Source organism: Schistocerca gregaria, chromosome 10 (genome assembly GCF_023897955.1).
Source record: "Schistocerca gregaria isolate iqSchGreg1 chromosome 10, iqSchGreg1.2, whole genome shotgun sequence".
NCBI lineage: Eukaryota > Metazoa > Arthropoda > Insecta > Orthoptera > Acrididae > Schistocerca > Schistocerca gregaria.
The window spans coordinates 125,497,456-125,511,238 of record NC_064929.1 but is presented as its reverse complement, the minus strand read 5'-3'; the positions used below and the strand labels follow the sequence as shown (position 1 = coordinate 125,511,238).

The 13,783-nt window shown below is 42.0% G+C and overlaps 1 protein-coding gene and 1 non-coding gene across 4 annotated transcripts in view; both read left to right on the top strand.

Moving 5' to 3' along the window:
• The window catches only part of LOC126293532 (zinc finger X-linked protein ZXDB-like), a 119,853-nt gene that overhangs the window by 38,168 nt on the left and 67,902 nt on the right, over nt 1-13,783 (top strand). For all 3 annotated transcript variants that reach the window (XM_049986799.1, XM_049986800.1, XM_049986801.1), the window contains exons 5-7: nt 721-891; nt 6,270-6,353; nt 9,530-9,700. In XM_049986799.1, coding sequence (XP_049842756.1) covers nt 721-891; nt 6,270-6,353; nt 9,530-9,700 — 426 coding nt within the window. The remainder of the gene's footprint in view (nt 1-720; nt 892-6,269; nt 6,354-9,529; nt 9,701-13,783) is intronic.
• On the top strand, nt 4,102-4,176 carry Trnat-ugu (transfer RNA threonine (anticodon UGU)). The gene has a single exon. It is a non-coding gene; the product is annotated as a tRNA-Thr (tRNA).

Sequence of the window (13,783 nt, the reverse complement as noted above, 5' to 3'; positions counted from 1 at the left end):
GCTATACGAGATTGGAATAATAGAGAATTGTGAAGGTGGTTCGATGAACCCACTGCCAGACAGTTAAATGTGATTGGCAGAGTATCCATGTAGATGCAGATGTAGATGTAATGGCAGAATGTTGTACTGCTACTGGTTTGATTGGTACCAGGAAATTCTTGGATTTAGTGTAGCATCTCATGCAGGATCACAACACCGGAGCAAAAGAACAAAGAACAAAATCAAAAATTATCGATCAAAGTCAATACAGTGATGGTTTGATTTGGTTTAACAAGCTACCAAACTCTTTAAGAATATGTAATGGGAATGATTTTAACACAAAAGTAAAATCTTTTTCTGATACAAAAATGTTTATGTCCACCAAATGAATTTTGAGACACCACTTGTGTTGTAAACAAGCAGCATCTTAGCTGTAAAGTAATAAGTGTACAAAATAGATATAAGGTGCAGAAATTGTAGTATGTTATGTATTTTGTAAGACTAATTTATTGCCATACTGTTGATTCTAGGACTCCCAAAAGCCATCATTTTGATGGCTCTGTGCAAAGAAAAAGTAAATAAGTAAACGTACATGCACAAGTTTGCAACTGCGGAAGGCGCAAGTAATTTGTTGTTTAAAGGGAAGGAGTTAGTTTAGGTGCCTCACTATTTGGTGGTGCTTTTGTAACTGTCTGGGCTGTACTGTCCACTCATGTCTCCTGTTTTTCTCGTTTCTCCAAGGCTCGTCGGTGATGTACTGCTGCACGATCTGCGGCCACAAATTCAAATCGCGGTCCACCGTCAGGTACCACTACTACTGTGGGGTCGAGAACAAGCCGCTGACCTGTGAGCTGTGCAAGAAGGGCTTCGTCAGCAAGTCCCACTACGAGTACCACATGAGGGACCACACAGGTGAGGCGGGATCGAGTGACTGCGACGGTAACGGGAACTGGCGCCTGAACCACGTTTACTGCTGAATGGCCTTAGCTGGATTTTAGTTCTTTTTTGTGACAGATACCATTAACAGGATTTTCTTATATCTGCTGTTGCTGTATGGGTCAAATCAGACTGTTAGAATTTTTTGCAGTGCTTCATTCTTCTCAATACTGAAACAGAAGTACATACAGGGTCTTAAAATCTTCTGTGAGGAGGGGTTGAAGTTTGTTGGAAGTCATTAAGTGCTCTCATTATCAGCCACTGGATGAATATAGTCTGGGTCATTTGTTCTACATTTTAAACGAAAACAAGTTTTTCATGCACCTGAATGTTTATGATGCCATATGCCCTGAACTGCGTGTTGTACGTGATATAATTGTACAGGTACATTTAGCAATATCTGAAGATTGTGTCTGCAAAGTGTGTTGCAAATATAGTTAGTTGTAAAGAAGTAACAAATTACAGTGTAAAGTGTGATGGTGAAGTTCTGCTGCACACCATTTTAACTAGATGCGGGGTTCTCTCGTATCTAAATATCTATAACTTCATATCTCATTTGAACTGTTTGTCTTATCTACACAAATAAAAAACAGTTCCTGCATGTATGATAGATCATCACCTGAGAATGGCCTAACCTTGTGTGTGTGTGTGTGTGTGTGTGTGTGTGTGTGTTTTAGTTGTTGCAACAACAAGGTTTTTGTGAAAGAAAATTTTTGGAAAATCCAACCAAAAGGTTGAAAATTAACAATTGCCACAAGTGTGAAATGTATTCAGTTAAGAATGCTTCGACAGATTTGGTTGATTTTTGTCTTTTTTGCGTTAGTAATTGTCAGGACAAGGTTTATATGAGTAAAAAGTCTTGGAAATTCCACCGGAGAAGTCGAAACTTAAAATAAATTGTGGTAGATTATTACTTGAGAGTGGCTCAACTGATTTGGTTGATTTTTTTGTGTTGAGTTTGTAATGGTGAATGGTAGTGGCATCTTTGTTATGAAAAAGAAAATTAAAAAAATTGTGTTCAGCTTGATAGTTCTGCTGTTACATGTTTTCATAACAAAAATTTAGTCTGACAGTTATATACATACATACCATATATCAATACCTAAGTTATCTAAGTAATATATAAAGGGGAAATGTTGTTACTGGAAATATCAAAAAGTTCTTTGCCGATTTACTACAGATTTGTATATGACTCTCCATCAAATATTAAGACAGACATAGGCTATATATTTTTGTAAAAATAACAATATTATCGAAAGAATATTTGCTATTCACCATATATCGGAGATGTTGAGTCGCAGATAGGCACAACAAAAAGACTGCCAGAAAGTGAGCTTTTGCCCAACACACACACACACACACACACACACACACACACACACACACACACACACAAATACACACATCCGAATGCAAATGCCACTGACATACACATAATCACAGTCTCTGGCAGCTGAAGTGAGGGCGCATACAGCAGTGCATGATGGGAGAGGCAACTAGCTGGTGGGGGTAAGTAGGAGGAGGGAGTGGAGATGGGCAGGGATAGTAGGTTAGAGGTGGCTTACATTGAAGTGCTGCTTAGGGTGTGTGGGGGGGGGGGGGGGGGTCATGCAGGGGCGTGGTGGAGACTAGGTAGGGCAGTTAGGTGCAGTCGGGGGATTAGACGCAGGACAGGGGAGAGGAGGGGTGGCGGGAAAGCAGAGAAGTAAAAAGAGCGGGCGTGATGGTGGAATGAGTAGTGCTGGAATGGGAACAGAGAAGGGGCTGGATGGAGAGGACAATGACTAACGAAGGTTTGAGGGCAGGACGGTTACAGGAACATTGGATATATTGTAGCAAAAGTTTCCATCTGCGCACTTCAGAAAAGCTGGTGTTGGTGGGATGGATCCATATGGCACAGGCTGTGAAGCAGTGATTGAAATGAAAGATGTGTTTGGCAGCGTGCTCAGCTACAGGTTGGTCCACTTGTTTCTTGGCCACAGTTTGTTGGTGGCCATTCGTAAGGACCGACAGCTTGTTGGTTGTCATGCCCACATAGAATGCAGCGCAGTGATTGCAGCTTAGCTTGTAGACCACATAATTGGTTTCACGGGTTGCCCTGTGTTTGATGGGTAGGTGATATTTGTGGCCAGACTGGAGTAGGTGATGATGGGAGGATGTACAGGACAGATCTTGCAATTAGGTCTAGTAAAGGGATATGAGCCATGAGGCAAGGGCTTGGAAGCAGGGGCTTTGTAGGAATGAATGAGGATATTGTATAGGTTTGGTGGACAGTGGAATGCCACTGTGGAAGGAGTGGGAAGGATAGTGGATTGGACAATTCCCATTTCAGGGCACAATGAGAGGTAGTAGAAACTCTAACAGAGAACTCTGATGGAGAATGTTATTCAGTTGCTCCAGTCCTGGGTGGTACTGAGTCATGAGGGGAATCCTTTTGTGTGGCCAGACAGTGGGACTTAGGATATGTTGAGTGACTGGAAAGACAAGGCACGGGAGACCTGTTTTTGTATGAGGTTGGAAGGGTAATTGTGGTCTGTGAAGGCCTCAATGAGACCCTCAGTATATTAGGAGAGAAACTGCTTGCCACTACAGATGTGACGGCGATGGATGGGTGGGCTGTACGGAAGGGAATTCTTTGTATGGAATTTGTGGCAGCTGTTGAAGTGTAGGTATTGCTGGTGGATGATAGGTTTGATATGGAAAGAGGTACACCTGTGTATGTGCGGATGGATATGTGTGTGTGTGTGCGAGTGTACACCTGTCCTTTTTTTCCCCTAAGGGAAGTCTTTCCGCTCCTGGGATTGGAATGACTCCTTACCCTCTCCCTTAAAACCCACATCCTTTCATTTTTCCCTCTCCTTCCCTCTTTCCTGACGAAGCAACTGCCAGTTGCGAAAGCTTGTAATTCTGTGTGTGTGTTTGTGTGTTTTGTTCATGTGCCTGTCTGCCGGCGCTTTCCCGCTTGGTAAGTCTTGGAACTGCCGGCGCTTTCCCGCTTGGTAAGTCTTGGAATCTTTGTTTTTAATATATATATATATATATATATATATATATATATATATATATATATATATATGATATATATATATGAGGCACTACAAATGTAGTGCGGGACAATACGTTGAGAATGTGGGTTTCGCGGGAGGCGTGCCAGAGATAAACCCCTGCAGTTGTGCTACCCTCTGTGCCCTTGGTAGCTCAGATGGATAGAGCGTCTGCCATGTAAGCAGGAGATCCCGGGTTCGAGTCCCGGTCGGGACACACATTTTCATCTGTCCCCGTTGACATGTCAACGCCTGTAAGCAGCTAAGGATGTTCATTTCATTGTAATTGCAGTGATTAGTGATGTATTATCTTTGACCTCCTCTTCTCTCTGTCTCTCCTCGTCCTTATGACAGGCAGTGTGCCTCATCCTGGAGTCTGAGTGATATGTCCTTTTTCTCTCTACCCTTTCCCAAACTGTTCCTCTTTCTTACTCAAAGAAACTAATACTTCTGAAAGCTAGGATACTTTTTATAAGTGGCTTAATTATTTGTCTGTAAGTCAATGTGTCACTAATGGTGACAGTTCATGCTGTTTAGATGCTTCAGTTATATATGGAGATAAGATGACAGTTGTTACACAATTAGTAGGTCATGGAACCTTGGTTTTCCCATACAAAGTCAAGATAGAATCCTACTTCACAGCCATATTTTCTGCACACCAACACCTAATATGTTAAACTCAGTTGCCGTATTATGCATGTGATGTTACTGCAATAACATCTGTGATTAAAAAATGTCAAAAATACACAAGTAAATATACTAAGTGAGGTGGCAAAGTGGTAAGATCCTGAACATGTATTCAGGAGAATGGGGTTTCAAATCTCCATCCGGCCACCCAGATTTAGGTTTTCCATGATTTCCCTATGTCTCATAAGGCAAGTGTCGGGACAGTTCCCTCAAAAGTGCACGACCAGCAACCTTCCCTCTCTGAGCTTGTGCTCTTTCTCTCTCTAATGACCTCACTGTTGATGGGATATAAACACCTGGTATTCCTTCTGTTTTCCATAAATAATTAGAAAAGACACAAATTTAGCTGCCAGTGGGCATTGATTAAATCAATGGGGATAGTCGAAAGTTTGTGCTGGATCATTATTCGAACCCAGATCTGCTTATTAGGCAGATGGTTTGCCACTGGCAGCTGATACCATTAATTCCTTTGTATCTTAATTCATAGTTGTTGCGGGATCAAAATGATAGTTGTACCTTTAAAAGGAGTGCAGGAGAAAACACGATTGTCTGGCTAGCTACTGGCTCCACAGACAAATATTAGGTCACCATCTATCGAGTGTCCGAACACTCACTCAGCAGCAAAACTTGCCTAATAAAACAGGACTGGCTTGACACCTGTGCACGGGAACACCATTTTGGATTTTCTCAGCTTTCCACAGTGCAAGGAAAAACTTGGATGGCCACCCTGCGTCACTAACTTCTGATTTCAGAAAACCAGCACCTACCTGCAAGGGCTGTCAACTGACTCTTGATTTCGCAGGTTCTGTACTGCTCCAAAAAATTATTTAACATTTGGGCCCTTTAGCCAATAAGAATGAGAGGCAGAATGCAGGCATTTCCATCAGTCATTTCCCGCTCCTGTTTATGCTGTTTCCTTAAGGTGCAACTTCCAGTGAGGACTCGGATAACTTTGTGTGTGTACAGGTGTCCGAAATCCCTCTGTAGAAGGAAAATACAAGTTGGCACTTCCTGAAAAACAAACTTTATTCCAGTTAAACCAGTATTTCCAACCAAAATACAATGTTCTACTTGAAAGGTAAAAGACACTTCGATTATTCCGGCAAATTGCAAAATGTGAATGCTCACTACACGGTGACGAACAGAGCCAAAGAGGACCTCATAGTGAGTGTTGGTCGACATGTAATGTGCAGTAGTTATCAGTCTTAACATCTGTCAACAAACTTTGCAGTTGGGGCCACGGAAAGTGGTGAGAGATAATATACCGGTCAGTGTTGCTCAAAAACTTGTTTTTAGCTATGGAAATATAGATAAAAGTATAGTCTAAAAGGTAGAAAAATGAGCAAAAAAAAAAAGAGGATAATGCTCAATAAAAATCCTTAATCACATTTGCAAGTAGAATGTAGTAAAAGGAAAAATATTGTTTGTATGCATACATCACATGTATGCTTCTGTTTACCAGGTTCCCATCGTGATATGCTAAAGGAAGTTGCTGGTTGTGCATTTGTGAAATACGCCCTTTATATTCTTATTTTATCATTAGTGTGTTTCATTCTTTACATTATCCTTCACGTGTTGTTTTTTTGTTACTCTTCAGTGAAGCCCGGTATTATTTTCTTGCAGGAGACTTGCCGTACAAGTGTGACGTCTGCGGGAAAGGATTCAAGCAGAAGACAAAGCTTACACGGCATACCATCGTGCACACAGGTAAGGGAAGTTCGGTAACGTACGCTCCCTGTTACAGCTGGCTGCTGCTGAGTCTGAGCTTCTGCATACAGTGCACGTTGTTGTTGTTGTGGTTTGACACACCTCTTCATTCTACTCTGCGTCCTGTGCCAGTTCTTCGTATCTGCAACCTACATCCACTTCAATGTCCTCACTTGGTCTCCCTCTACAATTTTCACTCCTCACATTTCCCTCCAAATGATGATTTCTTCATGCCTCAGGATGTGTCCTATCAACCAGACCTTTCTTCTAGCTAGGTTGTGCCAAAAATTTTCTTTTTTTAATCCCTGATGGAAACAGAAAACCATAATGCAACTGTTACAAGTTGTCACAAAGTTAACCCAACAGGTGGGATTACTGTGTGACAAGCTTTTTTTTTGCTCCGAAATGCATGGAAAATAAATACTGACACGAAGTTACCCCCTCAAATGTTTATTTAAGGAAATATACAAAACATTGGTTTGTTGTTTGACAACATAAAGAATTTACAAAGGTACCTACTTAATCTAAAAATAAATCTTTAACATCAAAAGGACCTCACTTTCCTACTGGTGTTGGAGGTGCTACTTTATACAGAACTTCCTCCATTGAATGATAAGTGCAATCATCTCATTCTGGCCACTTCCAGTATATTTTTGACCTTTCCATGATGCTTATCATGTAGCCTCCTGGCTTGATATCAGTCACTCTTCCAGGGAAGATTTCCCCTTCGAAGTTCACTACCACAAAATCATCAAGTTCGAATGTTTATTCAGTGGTCTTCTTAGTGGCCCTTTTCAAGTGGTGGGCATTCCTTGTGTCTCGATGTAACTTACCATTAGTCAAAGGTGTGTGTCTGTCTGATGGCTCATCTAATGAACTTTCACAGAGAGCTTCCAAGTCATTCGGATCTTCATTGGTCCACTTGATGCTTTCGCTCTCATCTGAGTACTCAACCTTATCAGTGACTCTTCTTGAGACTTCAGAACACTTTTTCTTCAGCTACTGAGCATTGCCAGTACCGGGACTCAAAGATTTCACCTTCCTCTTACCAGTGGTCACTTCTACTACTGGTACGTCCGCAGCAGAAATACTCTTCCCTGCTGGAACATTAATTTTTTGTCTCCTCTTGGTGACTTGTCCTGCAGTGGTCTCATTTCTTGTTTTATTAAATTCTTCAATGAAGACATCACCCACAACATCGGTCATGGAGCCCAAGCTTCCTTCAAGAACTACTTTGGGGAGCCTTCCCAGAATTTCGTTTTTGTTTAGGGCAAAGATCCTAGTTTTCTGAAATCCTGACTTCAGATTTTGCTTGGCTTTTTCTTCCATTTTAATCATTAATTTTTTCACGAGGCCTGGTAATTTATCTTTTGGAATGGCTGTGCATCGGCTGCCAGATGCTGTTTGTTTCCAGTCCATCAAAATTGCACGCCAATTTATTTTAAGGGGACAAAAGAAGGCTACGTCTAAGGGCTGTAAAAGATGAATTTTATTTTGTGTTCTTCACACACATGCAGCACCTCCAGGCTATTATGGGAGCTTAAATTACCTCCAATGAGGGCTTTTTTGCCATCTTGCTTCCTCAAAATAGGAAGCATCAGTGATAAAAACCAGTCCTCTAATACCTGATGGTCGAACCATCCTGATTTGGTTCAGGTATACATAGCTCCTTCTGGGCCATTCTGCCTCCATGTCAACCACCTTTTCTCTGCTTTATAATTCACATAAAGTGGTCCTAGCTCTCCAGCTGCACTTCCGCAAATCATAATCGAAGTGCTGGATTTTGAAGCATTTTGCATTTCTTCTGGGTACATTGTTCCCCTTTTAGTGATGATTTTTTTTGCTCCCTGGACCATCTTGCAAATTAGTCTCATCATAATTCCAAATCTTTTCGGGTGGTATTCAATCCAACTCCTCCCCCAAATTCCCAAATAACATCTTAATCACATCTGTGTCTGTCAAGGCCCTTGCATAGGTGATATTTTTTGACACCCTTTCTGAGATGTCTTTTTTGCGGCACTTCATGAAAGAGAGTGCCCAGTTTCTCCCAGGAAAACTGCCATCTTGGAATATTGGCTCTTTTCTTCCTGTTTGTTCTAGATATGCCTTCACCACGCAGCATAAATCGAACGTTGTCTCTGGAAACCCACACGAAGACATAGCAATTGCATGTGCAATGAATCATTTTTCCTCTTCTTCTGTGATCACAAGCTAATGACCAGGCCTCTTTATTGGTTGGTCAACTAAACCCCTTGCTTCTTTCGTCTTCACCCATATTTTATTATGAAGAATGTTAAATCTGAAATTAAAATGAAGACAAGCACATTAGATAAGTTGTCGCAAGTCCATTTTTTTCAAAAAATGTTGTGTAGGTGATAACAAACCTCTTCGATGAATCCCTTAACGATAGTTTCCCAGAAATGACCAAGGAGACAGCATTATCTACGCTTTATTTCGTATAATTACAGTATGATCGAGCACCAAGCTTCCTCTTGTATTTCCTCATTTTGCATTTAACACTGTAAAAGCACAGAAATGTCAAATATTTACACTTTAAAACACAGTGGGGTTACTTTGTGACACGGCGAAACTGTCACTAAGTTGCCCCTTAACATACTGATTTTATGGTTGTATAACCATACTGCATTGTTTTTGCAAACGAGTCTGTTATATTACAAACTGTAGTCTGGTTTCTGTTCAAGTTCTAAATAAGTTTTCACTTCCTGTTTTTTATTCTTGATTGCTTAAGAGTCTTAAGCTCTGTAGGCCAGTCAAAACTGACAAATGCTTAAGAAAAACATTGTATATGTATGAAATAATTTTTGTAGCTTCTCACAGCATAATACATGGACTGAGTTAGTCAGTTGATTGGTCAGCACATTGGACACACATTCGGGAGGAGAACAGTTCAAATAATGTCCTAGAATCCTGAATAGTTTTCCCAAATTTCCCTAAACTGCTTAGTGTGAATACTGAGTGTGCCTTTTTGGAAACGGCACAGCCAATTTCCTTTCCCATCCTTTCATAATATGAGCTCGTGATCCGTCTCTAATAACCGAGCTGTCAATGGGATGATCTTCCTCCCGTGATAATACTTCAAACTGGTACACTGTTTCTGTAAGATAATGTTCCATTTCCAGTTAGTGTAATATCTGTGGCACTGTTTCTGTCCACAGACGATCGTAAGTTCAAGTGCTCTACGTGCGGGAAACATTTTGCCGAAGCTTCGAACCTGAAGGTTCACTCGAGATTGCACACAGGTGAGAGGCCATACAAGTGTGACCAGTGTGGACGGAGCTTCAACGAGAGAGCCAATTACAACAAGCATGTCCGCAGCATTCATACAAGTACGTATAAATGACTGCCAGCCGCAGTGAGCACAGTCAAATGTTCTAGTCAGATGCTACAAATGCACTTCTTTTTATAGTAATTTTGACTACTGGACACGTATTGTACCCTACAGACTGAGCCCAAATGAAAGTTACTCAGTTATTGTGATATCTGTCAACTTTTATTAATCAAGGCAATACTTTAATATAAACTATTTTTTATTAAGTAAAAGTATAAATATGGACTGAAAAGTCTGGTAAATACAAGTACTAGCATGATTGTTTCTTGTGACTTGATCGTCAGTAAATGTGACTCGTAAATGATTTTGCCAAACAGTGAAAGCTGAGCTGTGTGTCGGCAGCTATCTTAGGTGAACAGAGTTGAGATGCTATCTAGAAATTGATGAAGAATAATTATTTGCAGTGATGAAATGTTTTTCTGTTATTCAGGAAGAGTAAACTGTGGCATAGGTACAGACCTAGTTGAGGGTAACTGGTGGGGACTGCACATAAACATACAAGGACATTTATTACTGGATAAATGAATGCAAATTTGATTCCACAGACATTGCAGACAGGCATTTTCAAGACACCAAATTGAATTTTCTTGTAAAACTTATATTAACAGTGCAAAGATGAGCTTAAAGTTCTTGGCATTTTTTCTTCCTCTGCAATTCAAGACTGCATCCTTTGCCAGTTAAAAGTCCATCTCTTCCCAGACTTCTTTGACCTAACTGGTTATAATTTCTGACTTTTTCAAGGAGCCGAGATGTTCACTCCAATTTCTTCTATTGCTTCGTTAGTTTTGTTTCTTACGTGAAACATGTTTAATTCCATACTGATGTTACTGTTCCTTAATGTTTTTACTTTGGTACAGTCTTTCACATCCAAAAGAAATCTCATTGCTGCGCAGGATTAGCTGAGCGGTCTAAGGCGCTACCGTCACAGACTGTGCGGCTGGTCCCGGCGGAGGTTCGAGTCATCCCTCAGCCATGGGTGTGTGTGTTTGTCCTTAGGATAATTTCGGTTAAGTAGTGTGTAAGCGTAGGAACTGATGACATTAGCAGTAAAGTCCCACAAGATTTCACACACATTTGAACATTTTTTTGAAATCTCATTTCAGCTGCTTGGGTCTTACTTTCTTGTCATTTGCAAATGACCCTGACTCACTTCCATATGGTTGTGTGGGATTGCCATTACTTTATATTCAGTGTCATCCACCAAGAGATAATGTAGTGCCATAGCTACCAGAACGCCATCTATGTGTATCCTTTAAAGGTCAGTGGTGCTGCAGATGTGTGAATCAAGCAGCCAACCGTGCTACGGCGACGCACTCATCTTTCTTATAGCCAACTGACAGAGTTTGAAAGTGGTCCAATTTTAGCCTTCTGAGTAGCAGGATGGTTCTTTCAGAGAACTGCAACACAAGGGGGAGATCCTGTGTCAGTTGCGCAACAATGCTGTAAGCAGTGGTCACATGAACATTCTCACACCTGTAGATGAGGTTCTGGACTAGCACGCAGCACAGATGTCCATCAGGATTGCCATACTTTAAGGACAGCAGTGGCAGATCGAATAGCTACTACAGCACAGATAAGAGGGCTTGTGAGCCCAGATGTGTCAACATGAACTGTTGTGAACTGGTTATTAGCAGTAGGACTATAGATGCATACACGTCTAACTTGCTTTATCAATCTCCCACTTCCAGCTCCACTCCCCCCAACACCTCAAAATTCTAGTCAACACAATCTGGAACCACAACACCCCAATTCAGTAGTTAACCTTTCCTCCAAACCCCTCTCCCAATCCGGAACCTCTGTCCTATCCAAAGGCCTCACCTTCAGCCCCACTCCCAGGTTCAACCAAACTGTCCTTGTCAAAGATTACTGTCCTACACTCGTAGTCTCTGCTGGAAATATCACTTTGCCACGAAGAAAAATAATCCTGATCCCACTCCTAATGATCCAACTCCCCAGGACACTATCCAAATTGAACCCTGCCTGCAACAGTTCCATCCTCCATCACAGCGGGACCCACCTCCTCTTCCTCAAAATCACCCTCTCCAAACCTTCCAGGAATTTCTCACTTCCAGCCTTGCCTCTCAATCTTTCTGGAAAAACCTTAATCCTACTCCCAACATCACCACAGCCGAAGCCCAGGCTATCCGTGATCTGAAAGCTGACCGATCCATCGTCATTCTTCCGGCTGACAAGGGTTCCACGACCGTGGTACTTGATCGTCGGGAGTATGTGGCTGAGGGACTGCGTCAGCTTTCAGACAACTCTACATACAAAGTTTGCCAAGGTAATCCCATTCCTGATGTCCAGGCGGAGCTTCAAGGAATCCTCAGAACCTTAGGCCCCCTACAAAACCTTTCACCTGACTCCATCAAACTCCTGACCCCACCGACACCTCGCACTCCTACCTTCTACCTACTTCCTAAAATTCACAAACCCAAACATCCTGGCCACCCCATTGTAGCTGGTTACCAAGCCCCCACAGAACGTATCTCTGCCTACGGGTCTGCTTGTGTGTGTGTGTGTGTGTGTGTGTGTGTGTGTGTGTGTGTGTGTGTGTGTGTGTGTGTGCGTGTGTGCGTGTGTGTGTGTGCGCGCGCGAGTGTACACCTGTCCTTTTTCTTTCCCCTAAGGGAAGTCTTTCCGCTCCCGGGATTGGAATGACTCCTTACCCTCTCCCTTAAAACCCACATCCTTTCGTCTTTCCCTCTCCTTCCTGAAGAAGCAACCATCGGTTGCAAAAGCTAGTAATTCTGTGTGTGTGTTTGTGTGTTTTGTTCATTGTGCCTGTCTGCCGGCGCTTTCCCGCTTGGTAAGTCTTGGAATCTTTGTTTTTAATATATTTCTCCCATGTGGAAGTTTCTTTCTATTTTATTAACTTGCTTTACACTTGCGCTACGGCATCAATGTGCACAACTCGACTGGTGCCATCAGAGGATCTCTTGGAAGATGGTGTGGCTTACCGTGGTCTTAAGTGATGAAAGCAGAATGTGACTGAATGCAAGTAACGGCCATTTGTGCGTACAATGGAGACCGCCAGAGTGCTGTCTCGTAAAGTGCATTAATTCGAGAGACACTGGCACCAACCCAGGTCTTGTGATGTGGAGCGTGACAAGCTATGTAAGTTTATATATACATAGGAATATAATAGAGGGAAACATTTCACGTAGGAAAGATATATATAAAAAACAAAGACGCTGTGACTTACCAAACGAGAAAGCGCTGGTAGATAGACACAAACACACACACAAATTTCAAGCTTTCGCAACCTGAGGTTGCTTCATCAGGAAAAGGGGAAGGAGAGGAAAAGACGAAAGGATGTGGGTTTTAAGGGAGAGGGTAAGGAGTCATTCCAATCCCGGGAGAGGAAAGACTTACCTTAGGGGGAAAAAGGGACAGGTATACACTCGCGCGCACAAACACACATCACTCATATCCATCCGCACATATACAGGCACAAGCAGCGCTTTCTCGTTTGGTAAGTCACAGCATTGGAAAAATATATTTAAAAACAAAGATGATGTAATGTCTGCTTGTCCTTTTTTTCTCCCTAAGGTAAGTCTTTCCGCTCCCGGGATTGGAATGACTCCTTACCCTCTCCCTTAAAACCCACATCCTTTCTTCTTTCCCTCTCCTTCCCTCTTTCCTGAAGAAAGCGACAATGACCTCGTTCTTCTTTGTGGATGCACACATATTACCCGAACTCATATATAAAAAATAGAGGGAAACATTCCATGTGGGAAAAATATATCTAAAAACAAAGATGATGTAACTTACCAAACGAAAGCATTGGTGTGTTGATAGACAAACAAAGACAAAAACTCTCACAAAATTCAAGCTTTCACAACCTAAGGTTGCTTCATCAGGAAAGAGGGGAGGAGAGGGGAAGACAAAAGGATGTGGGTTTTAAGGGAGAGTGTAAGGAGTCATTCCAATCCCAGGAGCAGAAAGACTTACCTTAGGGGGAGAAAAGGACAGGTATACAAGCGCACGCCCACACACACACACACACACACACACACACACACACACACACACACATCCATCCGCACAAATACAGACACAAGCAGACATATGTAAAGGC